General features: G+C 40.9%; 2 protein-coding genes across 12 annotated transcripts in view; one reads left to right on the forward strand and one right to left on the reverse strand.

The window, feature by feature from the left end:
- The first annotated feature begins 803 nt into the window (after positions 1-803).
- On the forward strand, positions 804-10,617 carry Hnrnpa2b1 (heterogeneous nuclear ribonucleoprotein A2/B1). Of its 9 annotated transcripts, none has more exons than XR_001175368.1 (13): positions 804-1,011; positions 3,521-3,556; positions 3,654-3,764; positions 3,907-4,053; positions 4,276-4,486; positions 4,606-4,707; positions 4,781-4,861; positions 5,917-5,979; positions 7,081-7,200; positions 7,414-7,536; positions 8,024-8,106; positions 9,477-9,612; positions 10,111-10,617. XR_001175368.1 is itself a non-coding variant. In XM_013024435.1 (12 exons), the coding sequence occupies exons 1-11, from the start codon at positions 1,006-1,008 to the stop codon at positions 8,083-8,085; spliced, it is 1,062 nt and encodes a 353-aa protein (XP_012879889.1). In that variant the 5' UTR covers positions 804-1,005; the 3' UTR covers positions 8,086-8,106; positions 10,111-10,443. The 9 variants fall into 9 exon arrangements, 6 of the variants coding, with proteins under 6 accessions (XP_012879889.1, XP_012879892.1, XP_012879893.1 ...); XR_001175369.1 differs by having other exon boundaries at positions 9,477-9,549; positions 10,111-10,443; XM_013024435.1 differs by lacking the exon at positions 9,477-9,612 and having other exon boundaries at positions 10,111-10,443.
- A 103-nt stretch (positions 10,618-10,720) lies between these two features.
- The window catches only part of Nfe2l3 (nuclear factor, erythroid 2-like 3), a 32,848-nt gene continuing 20,473 nt past the window's right edge, over positions 10,721-23,095 (reverse strand). Inside the window, exons 2-4 of one of the 3 annotated variants that reach the window (XM_013024431.1) lie at positions 21,346-21,516; positions 15,041-15,124; positions 10,721-14,246 (exon numbers count right to left, since the gene is read on the reverse strand). In XM_013024431.1, coding sequence (XP_012879885.1) covers positions 12,996-14,246; positions 15,041-15,124; positions 21,346-21,516 — 1,506 coding nt within the window. In that variant the 3' untranslated portion in view covers positions 10,721-12,995. The remainder of the gene's footprint in view (positions 14,247-15,040; positions 15,125-21,345; positions 21,517-23,095) is intronic. The other 2 variants (XM_013024433.1, XM_013024432.1) reach the window with 2 other exon arrangements.

Below are 23,095 nucleotides of genomic sequence, written 5' to 3' on the forward strand. Positions count from 1 at the left end.
GGCCTCGCCCGCCCGTTGGGAGTCCGAGCCCGCGAGGGGTGGCGGCGACTGCGGCTTTTAGCGTTCGCGCCTCCGGGGTGTGGTACGGGTGGAAGGGGTCCCCGTGGGGAACGACCTGTGTGAGGAAAGCAGGGAGACGAGGGCCTCGGCCGGAGACCCGGACCGAGGATTCTAGGTGTCGCAGCCGCCGCAGCGACTGGCGCCAAAACAGGACTCCGCCCACTTCCTTGGCCCAAGGCTGGAGAAAACGGGGGGTTGAACAGCAGGGCGGCGGCGAGAGGGGCTCTCGATCGGGTTCGCCTCGGAGCGGTGGGCCCCGACCCCGCCGGGCCGCGGGGACTGATTTGTTGGCCAGAAGCCGCTCGGAGAGTGTCCGGAAGGGATAAGTTAGTCCCCTGGGGCTGGTGAGGTACTCAGGAAGGGAAAGGATTTTTAAGGCGGGAGACAAACGGGGGTAGGATTGTCCTCGGCGTAGCTGCCGGGAGCCGCGTGGGTCCCGGGGCCGGCCCTCGGGCTGCCGACTAAGCTCCACCCTACAGCGTTTTTTTTCAAACTGCGCGACCGTTTCTCACCTGCCCTAAAGGCGGGGGCCGGACCCTATTCCTAAAGGAGTTAGGCGCAGGACTCGAGCTTTCCGCAATTCACTAGCCCCCGTTTGCGCAACTGACGCAGAGTCCTATTGCGAACTGGGAACGGGGAGGAGCGCGTAGTTGGCGTACGGAAGGCGCAATACGTTCCCGCCAGTGGCGGCGGTTAGGGCGTTTACGTAACGTCCTGACGTAAGACGCGTTGGTCGGGGGGGAAGGTTCTAGAAAAGCGGCGGCAGCGGCTCTAGCGGCAGTAGCAGCAGCGCCGGGTCCCGTGCGGAGGTTCTCTCGGCGGTGTTTCTCGAACAGCTGCAGTTCTCACTACAGCGCCAGGACGAGTCCGGTTCGTGTTCGTCCGCGGAGATCTCTCTCATCTCGCTCGGCTGCGGGAAATCGGGCTGAAGCGACTGAGTCCGCGATGGAGGTAACGGGTTTGAAATCAATGAGTTATTGAAAAGGGCATGGCGAGGCCTTCGGTGCCGCAGCGGAAGCCGGCGGGGCGCCTCCGCGCGACCGCGGCGGGGAACCGGCCGCCCCGGGGCCGGTCGGCCCTGAGATCGTTTCGAGCGGGGTGGCGAGCGAAGGCCTAGCTGTGCAAGCGCCTTCCCCGCCCTGAGCCTCCCGGCGCCATTTCCCTTTCCCGGGGTGGGGGATGGGGAGTTGATCGGCGGCCGCCGCCGGCCCCGCTGTTTAATGAAGATGGGGTGTAACAGCGGGACATCGCACCCCCCTTTTTTAGAGCACGCTTTTTGGGGCGGGGGCTGGGGGCGGGCGTCTCGGCGTCGGAGCGTTGCGGCGGGCACCGGGTCCGCGGGAGCGAGGCTGCGGAGCCTCCCCTCCCCCCTCCCGGGAACCGGATTTGGCGGCCGCCATTTTCCCGTCTGTCTCTCCGCGCAGCTTTTTTCCCTCTAACTCTCGGAATTCTCCTAGTTTTGATTCTTTCGTGGCAGCATCGAAGCGGATGACTATTTTTCTTTCTTCTCGGGCTCTTTTGGTATCGTTTCGAGGTGGATTTGGAGTGTTTTGTGAGCTCGGATCTTAGAGTCCTGCGCACCTCGTTAAAGGCGCTCTGCCTTCCCCTCGATGAAATGGCGCCATTGCGTCGAGAAGCCACCCAGAAGAGGGAGGGAGGGGGAGGGTTCCACCGCGCCGGCTGGCTCCAGCTGAGAAGGTATCGCCGCCGAAGGCCCGCGGCCGGCGTTGGCGCGAGCCACGTTGCTTGGAAAGAAACCATTTTGTTTCCCTACCCCTGGTTCTTGTGATTAGCGGTTTTATCGGGGTCTGCCGCAGTTAAGCTAGCAGAGTTGCAGGAAGTTCAAACGGGGGGAAAAGGGGGAGCCCTCAGTAGTAGGACGCCCAGGGAGGCGGGCGCTCATTTTTTCGCGCGCGTGTGGGGGGGGTATTCACAATATGCTGCAATTGTGGATCTTGCTTTAAAAATTTTTTTTTACCAGGAAGCTTAACACAGTATAAGGCACGAGGAAGGCGAAATAAAAAAGGGCCCTGTCTTGCCTGTACTTTAAAACATGGCACGGTACCTTACTACGTGTATTGCTATATAAAAAAACTATTGGGTTTGGGCCTACTACGTGTTTGAACTTTTGTTACTCTTGTTTGTGTTTGCAATCGTGGCTGACTATTACATTGATAAATATAAGGTGTGAAGGGGGGGTCTACCTGATTATTTTTCTGTGACCCTAAGCACACTTAAAAAATAACGATTGTTTATAATCGATAGTGGACATCGGTAAGTTTGGAAAAAAGAGGTAAGTAATGAGTTTTTGCTATTTGTTAATGATTTGTAAGAATTGTCTATATTTCTAAGTGAGTAGCTACAAACTCCAAATAGGAGTGCTAACAAGTTTGATAGTTTCAGTAGTATGTAAAAAATAAATATTAGACTGCCCGTTACTTGAAACGTATCTTAAATTATTAACAGTTGAGAACTCACGTTGAGGGGATAATCTTTGGAGCTAGATTGAACAGCAAATGGCTTTACAATCAAGTGATTTCTGTAGTCTTACATATTACACTTTTAGTTTTATCATGCAGTCATGGCTGATAGTTGGGCCTTGAATACTATTGAAAGTTCTAGTCAAATTGAAAACAATGTTTTAGCCTCACTACCTGAAAGCCATATTTATTAGCCTCTCACTGCCCCAAATAAAGAGTTGGTTGGTTGCAGCATATTTGCTTGCTGATAGGCAAAAACTAGGACTTCAGAATTTTTTCTTTGTTTTTATCTGGGTAAAAATTGTGACTACCATGCTGTACAGTTGAGTAGCTTTGCATGATGAGAAACTTGGAAAGTGAGGTAACACTAGTATGTTGTTGTACATTTTGACCCCTGTAGATTCATCTGAATGGGATTTGAGTTCAGACATTTATGCTTCAGATGCTGTTATGCTAATAAATCTGGGTTATATGAAAATGGTTTTCTTAAGTTATTTTTATATATATTTTAAGTGCTGAATTTCTTAACAGTTTCTTTGGGGGAAACGTGTTTTTTGTTTTTTAGATAACTTTGAGTCACCTAATTTAAGTGAAACCACCAGAGGGGGCAGTAACAAGGAAGTAAATTGTTATTTCAGATAGTGAATCTTGAAATAGAATATTGGATTCTAAGCATAAGGAAACAAAACGTTTTGTATTTTAAAATGCATAGTTCAAGTAACAATTCTGCACTTAGGATATAGAATTGAATGAAATTTCTAGTAGATCATTAAATATAGCCCTTCAGTGACCATGGAATAGATTTATTTTTATTTCTCCTCCAAAGGTAGTTTAAGATGATACCAAGTAAATTTAGATCGAATAGTAGTGACTTTGAAACTTGTATAGTTCAGCTGACGCGGTTTTTTTTTTTCTGTAACACAGCTATGCAGTTTTAACATATGGTTTAAATTTGATGTAAGTTTTTTTTTTCCCCCCAGAAAACTTTAGAAACTGTTCCTTTGGAGAGGAAAAAGGTACTCTGCCAGCAGGTCACCTCATATTTAAGAATTTAATTTCCTGTATACAGAGAGGAAATGTAAATAAAAATTGAAATGGTGTTTTCCTTTACAGAGAGAAAAGGAACAGTTCCGTAAGCTGTTTATTGGTGGCTTAAGCTTTGAAACCACAGAAGAAAGTTTGAGAAACTACTATGAGCAATGGGGAAAACTCACAGATTGTGTGGTATGTTGACTGATTACACATTTTTGGCATTGAACTTATGTTTACATTTTTAAGTAAATCAGCCAAAAATATCAGTGCCCATTAAAATTAGTTTTTATGTTGTTAGTGTACACAAATCCTTCAAGATCTCTTGTCTTTAAAGGTTATGAGGGATCCTGCAAGCAAAAGATCAAGAGGATTTGGTTTTGTGACTTTCTCCTCCATGGCTGAGGTTGATGCTGCCATGGCTGCCAGGCCTCATTCAATTGATGGGAGAGTGGTTGAGCCAAAACGTGCTGTAGCAAGAGAGGTAAGCAAAACATGAGTTCTTTGTGGTAAGCGATTTTTAAATTAGGTACTAGCTGAAGAGTTCTTGAGGTGTATTTCTAGTCTTATGTTTTTGCTTATTAAGATAAAGTTGTTTTACTGGGTTAGTTGTTGAAGGGTAGGTAGAAGCAAGATATAGATGGGAAGAAAATTTCAATTATGCCTGTTGCTACTGGGATAACATTTCCGCACTATATTACTGCAGGAGTCTGGAAAACCAGGGGCTCATGTGACTGTGAAGAAGCTGTTTGTTGGTGGAATCAAAGAAGATACTGAGGAACATCACCTTCGGGATTACTTTGAAGAATATGGAAAAATTGATACCATTGAGATAATTACTGATAGGCAGTCTGGAAAGAAAAGAGGCTTTGGCTTTGTTACTTTTGATGACCACGATCCTGTGGATAAAATTGTATGTAAGTGTCTGCAGGGACTAAGTGTATGGCTCTACATAAAATTTGGGTATGTTAACATCTACAATACGAGAGAATTTCAAGTGGCTTCTTATCACTTAAGGGAATCTCATCTTTTCCAGTACAAAAATACCACACTATCAATGGTCATAATGCAGAAGTAAGAAAGGCATTGTCTAGACAAGAAATGCAGGAGGTCCAAAGTTCTAGGAGTGGAAGAGGAGGTAATATAATTTTTCTTTTATTCTTTTTTTTTTTCTTTTTCTTTCTTGTTGCTAACCAGACATTGTATTTCAGGGAACTTTGGTTTTGGAGATTCTCGTGGTGGAGGTGGAAATTTTGGACCTGGACCAGGAAGTAACTTTAGAGGTGGATCTGGTAAGTTCAATTTTTTTTTCTTTTTGGCCAGTGCTTGCTTCATCTCAGGGCCTTGGCACTGTCCCTGAGCATTAGTGTTCTATATTCGTGTTCTGCACTTCAGCCACAGCTCGATTTCCAGCTTTTTGGACTTTGTATCCTGAACTGACTTCAAACCAAGATGCTCAGATCTTGGTTAGTTAGGATTACAGATGTGAGCCACTAAGAGCTATCAGGTTCAAAGTTCTGTTTGATGGATGAAATGTGTTCAACTAAAACATGTGAATGGTTTGATTAGAGTATCCAGAATAAAAATTTAACTTCGAATCTTTTTCTTAGTGATTTTTCCTGACTGGCTAGTTAGGAGAGTCAAGTGATAATGTACCTAATTGCAATCAAGGATAATCATTTAAGGGTTTTTGTGTTATCAGTTTTCAAAGTAGTCATATTGCAGCAGATAGTGAAATTACCCACAACCATTGCTTGTAGGCAATGGGTAGATCACAGAAGAAAGGAAACAAAACTATAGCTTAAAAGTAGCAGGAAGTATCTTGAGAAGGAACTGTGTCTTCATAGGAGAGTGATGTCTTGAGTTCAAACCCAGTACCACCAAAAAGATGTGACCAAAAAATGATTGAATTTTTCCTTTATGTCCTGGTGTATTTATCTGAATCAATGAGGTATGAAAGAAATGTCCTGGGTGGACCAGTGCATTGTCATTCCTTTGTGTAACAATATTTATAGGTTGCCATGTACATAGTTTAGTAATGTATATTTTTAAGGTCACTGATTATTACTTTGAAGTAATAGAGAGTGGGGGAAATTTCAGTATTGAAAATGATGAACCAGGGGGCTAGGAAGGTGGCTCAGTAGAGTGCTTGCTTGGCTTACATGAGGCCCTGGGTTTGATTATCAGCACGACATAAGCAGAAAAGGCTGGAATGGTGCTTTGGCTCAAGTGGTAGAGTGCCAGCCTTGAGCTGAAGAGCTTAGGGACAGTGCCCAGGCCCAGAGTTCAGGACCATGACTGAAAAATTGAACAGGGTATGCTTATCACACTTTTTTGTTCCTTACAGATGGATATGGAAGTGGACGCGGATTTGGGGATGGCTATAATGGGTATGGAGGAGGACCTGGAGGTCAGTTACTTTTGAATTTTAGTTTATATACTTAAGATTTAGTCATATTTTTCATTGTTCAATGGATTTATACAACACTAGACTTTCCATATGAGGCTTTTTAAAATTCCAATGGGTCAACTCTTTTGACATTTTTTATTTCATTTTAAGTAGTTTAAGCTTTACTATAGAGGTTTTAAGTGAGATGCCATAATGGGTTTTTGTTTACTTAAAAAGGTTACAAGTACACAAGTATGCTTCTGGCTACAGATGTTATGAGCTGTCATTAGCATGTCAGATGTTAGGTTTTAATCATATTGGAGTAACAACTGAAAAATTATACTTTTAGATTGAGACTTCCTAATAAAGGATTATTTGAAAATATGAGCTAATAGACCTGATTTTTGCCACTCATCAGGCATGACTTCTAAGTCTCACTACTAGATATAACCTTGATTTGAAAGGGTTTTTTTTTGGTGCTTTTTGTTTTTGGGTCAGTTGTGGGACTTGAACTTTGGGCTTATCAGCTTAGTGTTCTACCACTTTGAGCTCAAAGTGGTGGTTTGGAGAGTCTCCTGGACTTTGCTGCTCAGGCTGGCTTCTGAACTGTGATCCTCAGATGTTAGCCTTTTGAGTAGCTAGGATTACAGGCATGAGCCACCAATACCCAGCTCAAATTTAAGTTTTAGTTGAGACTTATCCCAAAGGAAAAATTATGAACCACAGTAGTTCCTTCTCTACTTGAGGGAATGGATGAGCCACGTTGTTAGAGGTAGACAGTAATTTGATAGACCATGAATGAGAAACTTGAGTCTTTAAGTATCAGTAGTTAGATATAGATGACCCTTTTGTACAATAGCCCATAGTAGTATAATACCTATTTTTAAACTCAAAATGTATTTTAAGAAGCATTTGAAGTACCCTTAATGATTAAGGGGATTAGCGGGCATTTCAGATATTTCCAGTCTGAAAGATTTTACCTAGTCTACTATAAACTGTTCTAAGATGTCATAGAGCACATATTTCCCTCTTAAAAAATACTTGTTTTGGAAATGGGCATAATACGATGATTCAAACAGCATTAAAATAATAATTACTTAAAAGAGGCTTATTTTATAATAGGTGGCAATTTTGGAGGTAGCCCTGGTTATGGAGGAGGAAGAGGAGGATATGGTGGTGGAGGACCTGGATATGGCAACCAGGGTGGGGGCTACGGAGGTGGTTATGACAACTATGGAGGAGGTAATAAATTCACCTGCAACCTTTATATGGGAGTGTGGATTGGAATTAATGACTTGCTATAGTTTGTTTCAATGTTGTGAGTAGATGGCCTTAAAAATTATAGTTACAGATAGGTGTTATACATTCTAGTTGGTTTTTGTGGGAGCTTTGTGCACATACTTTTAATATTTGGTTTAATCTGAGAGCCACTGTGCTGATTTCCCAATTTCACAGGAAATTATGGAAGTGGAAATTACAATGATTTTGGAAATTATAACCAGCAACCTTCTAACTATGGTCCAATGAAGAGTGGCAACTTTGGTGGTAGCAGGAACATGGGGGGACCATATGGTGGAGGTAATTAAAACATTGAAAATTTAGGTTTTTTTGTTAAATGATTAGATTAGCCTTTTATTACTTGATATTTTTTTTTAATCTGGAAATTCTTTGGTACACAGTGTTAAAAAGAAATCTCAGAGAAGTGCTTCAGCCCATAGCTAAGGTTTTTTGTTCTTTGGTGCCAGTCCTAGGAACTGAATTCAGAGCCTGAGTGCTGTCCATTGTTAGGTTGGTTCCCCCCCACCCCCGCTTTCAAGGCTAGCACTCAGAGTCATACCTCCATTCCCAGCTTTTTAGTGGTTAATTAGACTTCACTGGCTTAGAACTGTGATACTCAAGATCTCAGCCTTCTGAGTAGCTAGGATTAGCAGGCATAAGCAGCAAGCATCTTACCCAAATGGGTGATGACTGAGGGCTTTTTGACCAAAGGCATGAGGAATGAAATCAGCTATACTAATAGCTGATGATAACAGTTAAGTAAATTACTTTGTTCTTTCAATTCTAGGAAATTATGGTCCAGGAGGCAGTGGTGGAAGTGGTGGTTATGGAGGGAGGAGCCGATACTGAGCTTCTTCCTATTTTCCATGGGTAAGTAGTTTTTGAGTTTTACAATTATTATTATCTTGGGAATCCTAGCTGCAGGAGTAAAAAGCTTTTTAGGATCATGTTATCTTTCCTTAAAATCTGGTTAGATGGATAATTTCATAACCTATTTTTTTTTACTCTTTACTTCTGTTGAAACAGGCTTCACTGTATAAATAGGAGAGGATGAGAGCCCAGAGGTAACAGAACAGCTTCAGGTTATCGAAATAACAATGTTAAGGAAACTCTTATCTCAGTCATGCATAAATATGCAGTGATATGGCAGAAGACACCAGAGCAGATGCAGAGAGCCATTTTGTGAATGGATTGGATTATTTAATAACCTTACTGTGGAGGAAGGATTGTAAAAAAAAAAAACAAATGCCTTTGAGACAGTTTCTTAGCTTTTTAATTGTTGTTTCTTTCTAGTGGTCTTTGTAAGAGTGTAGAAGCATTCCTTCTTTGATAATGTTAAATTTGTAAGTTTCAGGTGACATGTGAAACCTTTTTTAAGATTTTTCTCAAAAGTTTTGAAAAGCTATTAGCCAGGATCATGGTGTAATAAGACATAACGTTTTTCCTTTAAAAATTTAAGTGCGTGTGTAGAGTTAAGAAGCTGTTGTACATTTATGATTTAATAAAATAATTCTAAAGGAAATTTGTGTAATTATAGACTTTTTATTTTAAATAAGTTAAGGAGTGGGTAGTATAATTAAGGTCCATTGCAAAGCTGGTGTTATATTTGTGTAAGATAAATGCTGGTCAGATGTAAGTGTGTTGTCTGCAATTCATCAGGATTAAATTATCTAGATAACTTAAGGGATATCTCTGCAAGGAGAAACACCTTTTTAGATCTTTTAGATGCTGCTTCTTCAATGCAAGGAAAGGAAATAACCCCAGCGAGGTACTCTTCAGGGACACAGGTCTAGTACAAGAGAACTTGACGGCTACTAAATTCAGCCAGTCTTAAAAAACTGTGCTGTTTCTACAAAGCTTTTACTACAGTAGTTTATAAGGATGCCAACGAAAGCTGAGGGTGTAGAGCAAAATAGTTCTAAGCTTCAGTTAAACTCCTTTAGGTAAGATCTTATTTACTTTTTCTTTCTTAATTTTCCTCCCTAAAAGATAAAACTAATAACTCTTCAATGGTCTTTCATCAGTATAGTGGTTCTTACGTAGTTTAACATAGCTATAAATTGAGTTTAACAATGTATAAACTCAAGATATTTAATTTTATAAACCCTGTTTTCCAATCTGTCATATACTTAAATTATTTTGGTTGTTTTTCCCTTTTTTTCCTTCTTTTCCCCTCCCCTCCCCTCTCCATGAAGATTCGGGTGCTTAACATATCATTTTTTTCCCTGCTGGAATTTTAGCATTGATATGAACCATGGACAAGTATATTCTGCTGCCACAAAGACTGTAAAGTGCTTCATTTCAACAGCTGAGGCAAGCCAAGTGATCATTAATAAAGCTTTTCTTGGTTCCTTCAGTGGTGTTGGTAGTAAAATGGTAGGTAAAAGTTAGGCTGAAAGTTCAATAAATGAGATTTCCCATCATTAACAACCTTGTGCATTCATTCACATTTCTTGGATCAAGCATTTTCAGTGAACCAGGGTTTTTATTAAAGACATTTGTACTATTTATGGTTTTAGTTTTACATGCTTATCAGGATTGAGGCTGAAAGAAGGTAGGGTAAAATTTGTCAAATGTTTGCAGATGAATCTTAACATATCTGGTACTAAATAAATAATTGGGTTGAAAAGTAATTTTCCCCCAGTGTACTACTTCTAAACAGCTGTAGGTTGTATGCTGAAATTCATTTCTGAAAAACTATCCTGAGCTTGAATTCCTGGCTTTATTGCCTTTTTCAGGAATGTGAGATTCAGGGCTTATTCTACTATATGCGCCAGTGAGTCTTCTTTGATCCTAAGACCACCACTGAAGTTATTTAGGTTCTTTGGACAAACATGATAAACTTCTTCAGATACTTTTTTTTTCCTTTGGCAGGAAGGTGTCTTGCTGCAGGTAACTAATGAAGAAGTGGTCAACCACAGAGTCTTCAAGAAATAAGAAATTCTGTACCATCTGAAAGTAGTTCTTGTTGGTGCCTTCATTTAAGAAGCACTCTTTAAGAAAAGGGAAATGCTTTCCTGATAAAAACAAAAACTTGATTTAGTACAGGTTCTTGATAAAATACAAAATGAGTGTTGTTTGTAAAGCATAGCATCAAATAAGTTAGAGAGATAAATGTATCATGTTTTAAATTAGGTTTTGTGAGTAGCCAGATTAAAGTTCTATTTTAAATATAAATTTTATAAAATAAATACTTTTGTATCCAAATAACTTCGTGTAATGTTTACACACAGTGTGAATCTTGTTCTATCAACATTCAGTTGTCTACAAGATCGCCATCTAAATTTTAAAACCTCACTAAACTGCATATCAGATTTTCCTGGCATATTAACAAGTGAAAGAAGCATTGTGGACATTATTGGCTGTCCCTAATAAAATGCTATATTTATGACAGCATACACAGTAAGCGTTTGAATAACTGCTACAACTTCCTTTGCTTTAACTGGTGGCATTTTGAAACAATTTTAATCAGCTAGGGTGGTCTGATAGCTAGCTTGTGCAAAAGCACTGAGTATCTGGTATACTAGCTTTTCGAATGTCAGTTTTATTTCCCTGTGTAAATGGAACACATCAGTCTTGATGAACTGTCAGTGCTCGTGTTTAAGGGTCAAGCTTGGTGGGTTGTAATAAGAACTTTGGACTAGGACCTGAATTTAAGCAGAATGAGAATTGTTGGTCATTGTGACTTAATTTTACTGGTCATAAGTGAATCTCATCAATAAACAACTTGGCTTACATTTCCAGTTGAAGGGTTTACACAAAAGTTGAATTAAATGGGTGTAATGAATGACCAGTGATCTCAGCTCAACTTAAAAGATGACAAAATCGAGGGGAAAACTACAACTGGGTTGTGGAACAAATAAGACGGTTTCATTATTGGAGATGAAACAGATGGCAAAGCTCTATCCACTAGCATATTCCCCAAGAGACCTGGACCCATTTTGAAACCTGGGTTGAAACTGCTTTGAAATAGCTTTATATAAAGACTAGAAGTCTACCATCTTCCAATGAGTCTTGGTTCATTTTGCCAGGCTAGTCACATGGCAAGTTTAAATCCTGAATACCAATTGGGTCAGAAATGTTAACAGGACTTAATGAAAATCCAGAAAGTTCTTTTCAAGAGGGGAGAATAGGCGTTTTCTTTCATAGTCACCAGTCAACTAACAACTAAGTGCCACAGAAAACTGGCATCACAGTATTTTGGGCCACAAATGGTGAAAAGTGGGATTTAACACGTAACAAATTTGGTGGTTTTGCATTCCAAAGGTCAGTGCGTACGGCATATTTAAGCACACCCAGATATCCAGAAGGCTTTCATTGTGTATGTATACTGGTTGTGGATAGCTTTAAGAATGATCTGAAGTAGAAATATTCTGTGTGGTTGACTTTTTCCAGTAGCAAATGCTGTGAAGGATCATATAGGATTATGACTTGGGAAAAATTCAACAGTCAACATTACCAGATAACGAGTGTGATTATTACAGGTTTTAACTGCAGATCTTGAGGTTTGTTTCTAGCCTATGCCATAAGTAAACTACAAGATACTGGGAAGGAAGGGCTTGAACTACAGCCTATACACTGCTTTCACAAAGCAGTTTGTCAATAGGTTGAACCAGGGGTAGTTAAGTACCTGGAAGCATTTACTGGCAAATGTCTTCAGGTCTAAGAATATACACTGAAAAGTGTACCCAGTGTGTAAAAACATTTCTGTGCACTCACTATAGTACTATGGTTATGGTATGTATAAAAGTGGTTCCTACGGTGGAAATGACACGTCTAATAATGAGATTTTTACTACAGTAATGTGTGTTGCTTTGGTTTGGCCACCTCGGTCAGATTACAGCTATCTAAAGACAATTGATGTGTTAATGGTTCAGTGATAGGCTTTACTGATTTTCAAATCTACCTGCTTAAGTGCCTTCTGAATAAATAAGTTATTTTAGTTTCCTTAGGGCTTTGTGTTTTGATCGCTGATGTTTGATGAGATCAAAATATTTTAGGCTGGTTTTACTACTGCCAGGGACACTGGGTTAACTATAAACAAAAGGAGTTTTGTTTAGCCTGTGTAGGTAGCTCCAGCAGATTCTACTTTATAGGAGGGGAAGAGTGGCCTAACCACCTTTACCTATAAGTAGGTCTCTGCTTTCAGGCATTCTTGGGCTGAAGGTAAGGCTATGGTGAAATGACTATCTCCCCACTCCCCCCCAAAAGCACTTGATAGTTTAAAGCTTTGTATTTAGCACATAGTAACTTTGTCATGAGTCTGGTCAATATGCATAAATTTACCAGTTTGTAAGATACTAATTTATACTAAATGTAAACTAGATACAAGCTAATTGCCTTTGAATTTCTGTATGGAAGGCAGATGTTAAACAAATACAAAATTTATTTTCACCCAAGTTTTTTTTTACAAGTTAAATATAAAAGTTACCATGAAAAGCACTACTTTAGTGTGAAATGAAAACATAAGCAGAAATGTATCAATAAGCTGTTCTCCAGTGTTTGGTTTCTGGCCAGTTGCTGCCAAAGTAGAAGTCCAAGAGGTGAGTTACCGTGTATGGATATTTTATTTGTATAATGATAAGGTTTTATGAAAAACATCTGTATCACCTGTGTAGCCTTTAACTCAATAATTCAAGTAACAGCATACATATGAGTAAAATTTCCAAGTTAAGATCTTAGTCCTATACAAAACTTCAGTGGTTTGTAATCCAAGTAATCAAGTTTCTGGATGTTATCTACACAAGTGGAATCCACCTTTAATGTCTCTCACTCTTTCTCTTTCCCTTTTGGGCTTCCTTTTTGTGACCTGACATCAGTTCTTTGGGTACAATCAAAATGGCTCCATCATGGCTGCATTGAAGTGTGTACTGATTTGGATTGACTGGCCTACCTTGGTCATCTCTTAACATACTAAAAACATCATGGTAAAGGTCATGCAGTTTCTTTTTCATTATGTCAATAGCTTTGTTGCATTGAGCTCTCTCTCTCTTAAGGGTTTCTTTCTTTGCCTGTAAGTTACTTACATCATCTTCTAGATTCACAATTATGTCCAGTTTGCGTTTACGGCAGTTTTGAGCAGCAACCTTATTTTTTCCTCTTCGTCTGATATCACGGATGAGTGAAACCTGTAAGTCGGTGAGGTAGTGCCTGCTTAACATGCTGTTGAAAGAGTCAACTGGCATTCGGACAATTTCATCTACAGAAAAAGGAATATGCAGAGCTTTAGCACGTCTTTCATCACGGCTTAGATTTCTGTCTGTGTCTTCGAGGTGTCTACTCTTTTTCGGTGACTTTCCACACCATGAAAAAGATTCAGAAGAGGGTTCTGGTACACTTGGCTGTAAGTGGTAAGTATGGTTGTGAAGTATATGTTGGAACTCAAGATTTTCATGAAAGCCAGAGTCATTCCTATGATCTACATGACAAAGTTTAATGGATTCTGGGTAGCAGCCCCCTACTGCCCCTTCTAAATCCTGAGATTCAAGGTCACTACTGTAACCAATAGCACCTTCATCATATGTAGAGTGAGAAGAATTAGACTTGGTGGTAATATATGTGCTATTGTGACTTGAATTTAGTGAAAGGCCAGAATCAGAATCTGGTTCTTCAAAAAGCTGAGAGATATCCAATGGATCAAAACTTGTGGCCAGTGACATTAAGTTTATCTCATCTAATATGTTTGCATCAAGGTCATACAAGAGGTCTTGGCTTGTTACATTCCTCATTTGATTGTCAACAAGTGGAAGAAATCCTGTCAAATCACTTCCAGGAAGGGCTTGCTCAGGATTGGTATGAGAACTTAACTGAAGAAATGGTTCTGGTACCTGTGAAGTCCTTGCTACTGGATTTCTTCTAAATGTGTTGTTGGAACACACCAACATGGCTTCATGAAGATTCACATCATGACTTATAGCCTGGCTAAGATTTACATTACAATCATAGGCTGAAGAATTCATGCCATCACTGATATTGCCTGGTAAAGGTGGGATATCTTCAAATGAGATTTCCTGAAAAAGAACGTGAGATTTCCTGAAAAAGCAGTTACATCTGATAGTTTTTCTGCTTCACTAATAGGGTTGTGGTATTGGCTAAAATACAAAACAATGATGGAATCCCAAATATCCTATATTTGGGGGAAAATAACGGAAATTTAAGAAAATTTAGGCTAGGAAAGTGATTGCTGGCTGGGAATGTGGCTTAGTGTAGAGTGCTTGCCTAGGATGCATGCATGAAGCCCTAGGTTTGATTCCTCAGTACCACATAAGCAGAAAAGGCTGGAAATAGTGCTGTGGCTCTCAGTGGTAGTGTCAACCTTAAGCAAAAGAAGCTCAAGGACAGTGCCTAGGCCCTGAGTTCAAGCCCCACAACTGAAGGGGCGGGGGGGGGGAGGGGAAGCCTTGGGCTGATGCCAGTGGCTTCAGGAGGCTGAGATCCAGAGAATCAAAGCTTAAAAGACTCTTGGTAGTAAACGAGATTCCCATAACTAAAACTCCCCAACAAAACACTGGGCTGGAGTAGATTAGCAGCTGAGCAAATAAGCCTAGCAAAGTGGGAGGCTGAATTGAAACTGGTATGAGGACTGAGGGAAATACTGGCTGGCTCAATTGGTAGCTTGCTGCCCTAGCAAGTACATGGACCTAAGTTCAATCTGCAGTACTACCACCAAAATAAAGTGCTGCTTAATGCATTCTGTGGTATTGTGAGGTTATGGTACTGTATCATCCAAATAAAGAGTTCCATTTTTTCACATGAAAGTCCATTGCAGATTTGTTCTTGTAATAAAAGTCAGGGTTCCAATTACCTCCAGGGAATACTCAGCCTGTGATGAAAGCAGCTGAAAAAAGTCTTCCAGAGAGAAAGATGTATCTGTCCAATTTAGATGTCTCTGTAGAAAAATGGCTAGAGTTACTTTTGTGTGTGTGCTGGTACTGGGGCTTAAACTCAGCCTCCTGGATACTTTGAATTTTTTTGCTGAAGGTGCTCTACCACTTAAGCCACAGCTGTACTTCTGGCTTTTTGCTGGTTTAATTAGAGTCTTGTGGACTTCCCTGCGGAGGCTAGCTTCAAATGGCAATACTTTGCCTCCTCAGTAGCTAGCATGACAGGTTGAGCAACTGACACATTGCTAGGCTTAATTCTGTAAAGGACAACTCTTTTTTAATTCCCATGCTGAAATCCCTTTTTCTCTGTTGGTTGGGAATTTTACATTTCTCTTATCAGTATCTCCATTTCTTTGTTAAACAAGTACTCCAAACTTCTTGGCCATTGTTGCACTCTATTTTTAGTTCTGCCTTCTACCATCCTAGTTTGGTTACAAAGTTATTCGTTATTATTTTTGGTCCGGTTGTGGGCCCTGAACTCTGGGCCTGGGCGCTGTCCCTCAGCTCTTCAGCTCAAGGCTAGCGCTCTACCACTTGAGCCACAGCGCCACTTCCGGCTTTTTTCTTTTTGCTTATGTGGTGCTGAGGAATCGAACCCAGGGCCTCATGCATGCAAGGCAAGCGCTCTACCACTGAGCCAACTTCCCAGCCCATAGTATCACTATTTAAAGTGAATTATGGACCAATCCTTTGTCTAGTCAAAAACATGTTTCAGAAGCAGGTGTGATATATGTCTATAATCTCAGGAGGCAGAGTCAGGAGGTTTGTGAGTCTGAGGCTTACTTGGGCTACATAATCATATAATAATAATATTATAATAATTTTTTTGTTGTTGCTTCAGAATCTAGAAGGAAAGCTGAGGCCTAAGCTTGTTCATCTGTCTGAAGTCTGGGTTGGTGATAGGTCCATAGGAGATGTAAGTAAAGATGGGAGAAGAGAATGATTTCCTTAGGGATAATTGCTAAGTAGTCAATTCCAGTTCCTACTAGGCTCTATAACCTCAGATTCCCTTCTGTCTTAATAGTGATAATGACTTCATGTTGCTAGCTCCTGGTCTTTCCCTTAACCTTACCCATTCTCTACTATCAACAATAGATCACAGGCCAAGTATGGTGGTATACCCCTATAAGAAGCCCTACCCACCAAGAAAAAGAAGCCCAACACTTGGAAGGCAGAGGCAGGACAAGTGCTAGTTCAAGGTCAGCCTGAGTAGTGTAGACAAACCCTGTATCAGAAACAAAAACAACAAAATTCCATTCAGTCCTCTTTAGAATCCCATAAGGGCATACCTTATACTTGACGATCATAACTGGAAAGTGTTGTGTTTGGAAATGTGTACAGTAGGTTTTCTATCTACAACATCCACAAATAAGAAAAATTCTGAGCCAGTGCCGGTGGCTCATAGCTGTAGTCCTAGCTACTCAAGAAGCTGAGATCTGAGGATCGCAGTTCAAAGCCAACCTGGGCAGCAATTAGCCACCAGAAAACAGGAAGTGGCACTGTGGCTCAAGTGGTAGAGTGCTAGCCTTGTGCTGAAGAGCTCAGGGACAGTGCCCAAGCCCAGAGTTCAAGACCCATGACAAAAAAAAAAAAAAGATAATTGATAGTAGGTTTTCAAACAAATTGGCTGTTTTAACTAAGTGCTTATTTTTCTTTGCCTGCCCAAGTGCATATAAATGGACAGATGCACATTAAAAATAAAATCCATGGGCTGGGAAGGTGGCTCAGTGGTAGACTGCTTGCCTTGCATGCATGAGGCCCTGGGTTCGATTCCTCAGCACCACATAAGCAAAAAAGAAAAACAATGGAAATGGCGCTGTGGCTCAAGTGGTAGAGCACTAACGAGCTGAAGAGCTGAGGGACAAGGCCCAGGCCCAGAGTTCAGGCCCCACGACCGGACCCCAAAAAAAAAAATCTATGGCCTGTATCATACTTTAGATTGCCAGAAAATGAAGTCAAACTTTAAATAGTGGTCCTAATTGTTATTTCAGGATTTCACATAAATTGGGAATGCCAATGATTCAGGGATTCCTAAGTTATTTTACTTCAACAAGCTGTAAGAATATCTTAATAAAGTAATACTTATTCAGTAATATCTTGATAAAAAGGCAAATTCAATGTCAGGGTTACTTAATAGGGTGAAGCTGGAAGATTAGTTAAGCTCAAAAATATCAGCAAAAGCAAATCTCATTGCAAAAAACAAAGTAGTACGATGCACAAAATATAGGACGACATAAATGCTAATGGAGCAAAACTGATAGGTAGGAAGGAACCAGAAGGTTAAGAGCTGAGCCTGATAAAATGCTTCCCTCCACCCTTCTAGGCACCTACCTAGATTTAAGACACAAGCAGCAAGAAGCAAAGCAATAGAGTTGATTGTGTTGATCTGTATTAGGGGTACCCTGACAACATTGAGGGCTCTGCTAGCAGTTTTTGATAAAACTAAGGCATAAATGTCTTGCTTTAGGTGACTTAGATGTTTCTGTAAAGTTCTGTCTAAACTGATGCTCATCCTACATTGTTATGTTTTACAGAAGTGGAGGTGTGGCTCAAATGGTAGAGCACCAGCCTTGAGTGGAAACAGCTAAGTTCAAGCCCCAGTACTGGTGTACACATACACAATTCTTTCAAAAACAGTTCCATACTTCCTAGTTCATGTAATTAACATTTAGTAAATGTCTACTGTATGTCTAGCGGTCATCTAGTTATACCATACATATCACAAAGAAAAGTTCGTACCCAATGGAAAGACATTTTACATACCCAGGAAAAAGAGTAGCCAGTAGTATGAGGCAATATCCAATTAAGTGTTAAATAGGTAGGGTGTGGTCAAAGTATCTTTTTCCCTCAGCTGTGCAGTACTCAGGGAAAGTTTCCTTTAAATATGGATCTTTCTAGAAAGGTACCAGTGGTTCAACCTGCACTCCTAGCTATTCTAGAAGCTGAGATCTGGAAGATGGAGGTCTGAAGCCAGCTCAAGCTAAAAAGTCAACTAGTAAAAAGCTGAACTGGAGTTGTGGATTAAGCAGCATGGGGCCAGCCATTAACAGGAGAACATGTGGCCCTGAGTTTAAGCCCTGGTATAAGCACAACATGAATAAAGATATTTCAGTATTTCAACATGGCAGTCTATAGGAGTTCATTTACAAAATAGTATGTGGGGCGGGGGGAGGAGTGGAAAGTAAAGCCATAGAAAATACTTTATGAGGAAATATGAAACATAAGTGACAGGAACTGGGGCAACTATCAGCTGAGAAAAATGGTGACAAATTTTTGCATTTTAAAGTGAAATAGGGGCTGGGAAAGTGGCTCAGTGGTAGAGTGCTTGCCTTGCATGCATGAGGCCCTGGGTTCGATTCCTCAGCACCACATAAGCAAAATGAAAAAAGCCGGAAGTGGTGCTGTGGTTCAAGTGGTAGAATGCTAGCCTTAAGCTGAAGAGCTGAGGGACAGTCAGCTTTGTGGGTGCAGCAATGAGATGGGAGGGGAGAAGCTACATTTTTGTTGTTGAGATATTTTGGTTATTTAGAATTTGGAGTTTTTAAGAATTATACTAGATTGGTCTTAATTGCTGCACTAGGATGACCAGGTGTTTGTTTCATTTTATTTTGTTTTGATTAAATCTGAATCAGAGATCCTGCCCAAGATTTTGCTTTTTTTTTTGGCATGGGGCTTGAACTCTGGGCCTGCGCACTGTTCCTGAGCTCTTCAGCTCAAAGTTAGAGCTCTACCACTTGTGCCACAGCACCACTCCAGTTTTCTGGTTGTTAATTGGAGATAAGAGTCTCACGGATTTTCCTGCCCAGGCTGCTTTGAACCTTGATCCTCAGATCTCAGCCTCCTGAGTGGCTAGAATTACAGGTATGAGCCAATGGCACCCAGCGAAGAGTTTACTTTCTAAGCAGGGAAGAACTAGTTTCCCTTGAACTGGTTAGAAGAGGCAGTAGATAGGCAAACAGAATTAAGAAAGCTATTTCTGACCTCACTTCATAAAATCAAGTAATATCTGATGTAATGTTTCAGTGTCAAGACTGCAGTAATGATGGGCTGTCTGAGAAGCACCTGGCATGGCATTTTCCATCTTCTAAGAGAGTTCAAGGCTCAGTCTCAAATTTTAAATCCTGGGGAAGGGTCATACTGAAGTAGATCATGGAGAAATCCACCTGGACAAGAACTGAAAGAGTGCATCTTATAGGTTGAAATGCCATGTGGTTAGAAGTCTGAACCTCCAAGCTTGTCTCTGGAGCACCTATTTTTACTAGAGTTTTGGCCAGCACCTCCACAGGCTAAGTAGAAACCAGAGTATCATTCCATGTGAAAGAAGGGAGAAACACAAATGCAGGAAGGATTCATCCTTTAAGCTTGGCTCCTTGAGTTCACAGTTCTATACCTAGTCTCCCAGATAAACAGTGTGACTAGACAATTAGGAAATAAGATAGTCGAATGGACCTAGCCCCTTACTTAAGGACAGAGGTAAGAAAAGAGCTTTTGGGTGCTAATGGCTTGGATTGACTCAATGGCTGACTCAAGATTTGAGCCCAAGCCTGCAGGATCAGTCCTCTGACTTGCTGCCTCTCCACATAGTAAGCAAGGATTCCTGGGTTCGAAATGCCAGTCAACTCTATCTCTTGTCATAGCAAGCACAACTAGCAAGCCCACTAACAAGTTCTCCAAGAAATATGTGTGCATATACACACAAAACCTAAGCAGAGGAAACAATTCTATGGGCTAATTCTTTCTTATAAGTTCAGTAACCACTCCCACAATGAAAACAAAATATACTTCTCTCTGTTAGATTTTTTGGTAAGCAGAGCACATTTAGGTACAAAATTCATTTTCTGGTATCTAAGCATGAAAATAATGTAAGGTAACTTGCTAATGGCATTATGAGGATGGGGTAAAAGAGCAATAAATGAGATTAAATTATATGTATGTGTACATTACCATGGTGAAAACTTTTTGTGTAATTAGTATACTCTTTTTAAAACAACAACAAAAAGAATCACAGGAAAGTGAAACAGGCTATGTTGGGGAGTGAGTACCAGTGGGAAATGTGGTCAAGTACTTTATGTGCACATATGAAAATAAAACAATGAGCCGGGCACTGGTGGCTCACGCCTGTAAGCCTAGCTACTCAGGAGGCTGAGATCTGAGGATCGCGGTTCAAAGCCAGCCCGGGCAGGAAAGACCGTGAGACTCCTCTCCAATAAACCACCAGAAAACCGGAAGTGGCGCTGTAGCTCAAGTGGTAGAGCGCTCGCCTTGAGCTGAAGAGCTGAGGGACAGCGCCCAGGCCCAGAGTTCAAGCCCCACGACCGACAAAAGAAAAGAAAAAGAAAACAATGAAACCACTTGAAATTGTTTCCAGGATTGGGGATAAAAGAGAAAGATGGAATTGTTATGTTTGATTGGGGCAATATGTCATATGTATGCACACATGTATGTACATATGTATGTATGCATATAAATGACACAATGACATTTCCTCTTATGTAGCTAATATATGATAATAAAAACATTTTTACCTGGGCATTGGTGGCTGACACCTACAGTCTTAGCTACTCAAGAGGCTGAGATCTCAAGACAAACTATTAGACTATTTATTTATCTTTGGCCATTCCTGGATCTTGAACTCAGGGCTTGAGCACTGTCCCTGAGCTTCTTTTGCTCAAGACTAGCACTCTACCACTTGAACCACAACACCACTTCTGGCTTTTTCTGTTTATGTGGTACTGAGGAATTGAACCCCAGGTTTCATGTATGCTAGGCAAGCTCTCTTCCACTAAGCCACCTTCCCAACCCCTATAAGACTATCTCCAGGGGCTGGGAAGGTGGCTCAGTGGTCGAGCGCTTGCCTTGCATGCATGAGGCCCTGGTTCAATTCCTCAGCACCACATAAGCAAAAAAGAAAAAAGTCAGAAGTGGTGCTGTGGCTTAAGTGGTAGAGCGCTAGCCTTGAGCTGAAGAGCTGAGGGACAGCGCCCAGGCCCAGAGTTCAGGCCCCATGACCGGATAAAAAAAAAAAAACAAAGACTATCTCCAATTAATCACAAAAAAGCTGGAAGTGGATGTGTGGCTTAAGTAATAGAGCACTAACCTTGAATAAAAAAGCTCAGGGTGAGTGCCCAACAGTGAGTTCATGCTCCAGGACCAGCACACAGACACAAATACAAAATTACACAGACACACACATTTAAATTCATTCTCAACATTCTAATGTGCTTACCTCATTTCTAGATTCAGTGGTCTTTTCTGCCTCCCAGTCAGGTTTATCTGCTATTTTGTCATCATCCTCATTACTCTGCTGGAGTGATTTCTTCTGGGTTGACACTCTTTCCTCATGTTGGGAATTGCGATCCACAGTTTCATTCTGCTGATTTACTACTACCTCAGTATCCTGTAAAAGTACCCAAAAATGTACTTCATAGAGATCCACTATTTCATTAAGTAAGTACATAAATCTTTCAAATGGCACTTTGCTATTTGTTTAGTGACCTACAAGTTACAAACTAAGACTAGCATTTCATTATTTTGTATCAAAGAAACATTTAATTCTGAAACACAGGTCAGTTTTATGTACTGTCTTAAGTTTTCTGAAACAGACTTTCCTACTCTGCAGAATTTGTTATGTGCATTCATAAGGCTCCTAAATTTAAAATATTTGCAAATTTAAGATTAGATTTGGGAGTTAATGTTCTCAGCAGGCAGTTTTTACTTAGTTCTCTAAGTTGGAAGTAAACATTGATCAAATATAAATGTACAAACTGGTGGCTCACACCTGTAATCCTAGCTACTCAAGAGGTTGAGATCTGAGGAAAACATCCAAAGTCAGCTCAGGCAGACAAAATGGAGAGACTCTGATGTCTAATTAACCAGCAAAAACAAAAGCCAGGCTGGAGTCATGGCTCAAGTAGCATGCCAGCTGTGGGCAAAACGGTTGTGCCAGAATTCATGGCTCTGAATTCAAGTCTCGGCACAGAGAGAGAGAAGGGAGAGGTTGGGGGGGGAGAGTGAGAGAGAATGAGAGAGAAAGAATCCGGGAAGTAGTTATCTTATAAATTCTTAGTTGTAGTTCTCTGTAGAATGGGTTGGGATAGGCTGGGATACAGCTGACTTCACTTCTTTTTTTTGACAGTACTGGGGTTTGAACTCGGGGACTCAAACTTGCCAGACTGATTGCTCTACCACTTGAGCCATATCTTCAGCCTTGCTTTTTATTGGTTATTTTAGAGATGGAGTCTAGAAAAGATTTTTCTTTTTCTTTTTGGTCAGTCATGGGGCTTGAACTCTGGGCTTGGGTGTTGTCCCTGTGCTCTTCAGCTCAAGGTGAGTGCTCTACCGCTTGAGCCACAGCGTCATTCTCGGTTTTCTAGTAGTTTATTAGAGATAAGAGTCTCACGGACTTTCCTACCCAGGCTAGCTTTGAACCGCGATCCTCAGATCTCAGCCTCCTGAGTAGCTAGGATTACAGGCATGAGCCACCAGCGCCCGGCTAGAGAACATTTTTCTGCTGGGGCTAGCCTTGAACCTCTATCTTCCAGCCTCCCCAGTAGTTAAGTAGTTAAGTTCAAGCTGGGGTTTGAACTCAGGGTCTCAGTGCTGTCCCTGAGCTTTTTTGCTCAAGACTAGCAAAAAAAGCTGTGGCTCTACCACTTGGGTCACAGCTGTTTTTGGCATTTTGGTGGTTAACTGAAGAGAAGTGTCCCATTAGAGTCCTATCTGGGCTGGTTTTGAATTGTGATCCTCAGCCTCCTGAGTAGCTAGGATTACAGATGTTAGCCTTCTCATTTTTAAACAATATTTTTCTATTTATTTCATACTGATATTTGAACAAAGGACCCTGTACTTGTTAGGCAGACACTACTTACCATTTGAATCATACCCCACACCTTCCTTTTTGCTTTAGTTATTTTTTGCATAAACAAGACATAGCTGATGCAAAGAAAAATAGAATCTCTCCAGTTTTCCTGCCAAAA

Source organism: Dipodomys ordii, unplaced genomic scaffold (genome assembly GCF_000151885.1).
Source record: "Dipodomys ordii isolate 6190 unplaced genomic scaffold, Dord_2.0 Scaffold76, whole genome shotgun sequence".
Lineage (NCBI taxonomy): Eukaryota > Metazoa > Chordata > Mammalia > Rodentia > Heteromyidae > Dipodomys > Dipodomys ordii.

Bases quoted from the DNA above. Each gene is read 5' to 3' on its own strand.
- Hnrnpa2b1 (XM_013024435.1), top strand. The intron at 4,054-4,275 runs GTAAGCAAAACA...ATATTACTGCAG, and splicing joins AACGTGCTGTAGCAAGAGAG to GAGTCTGGAAAACCAGGGGC. The intron at 5,980-7,080 runs GTCAGTTACTTT...ATTTTATAATAG, and splicing joins GTATGGAGGAGGACCTGGAG to GTGGCAATTTTGGAGGTAGC.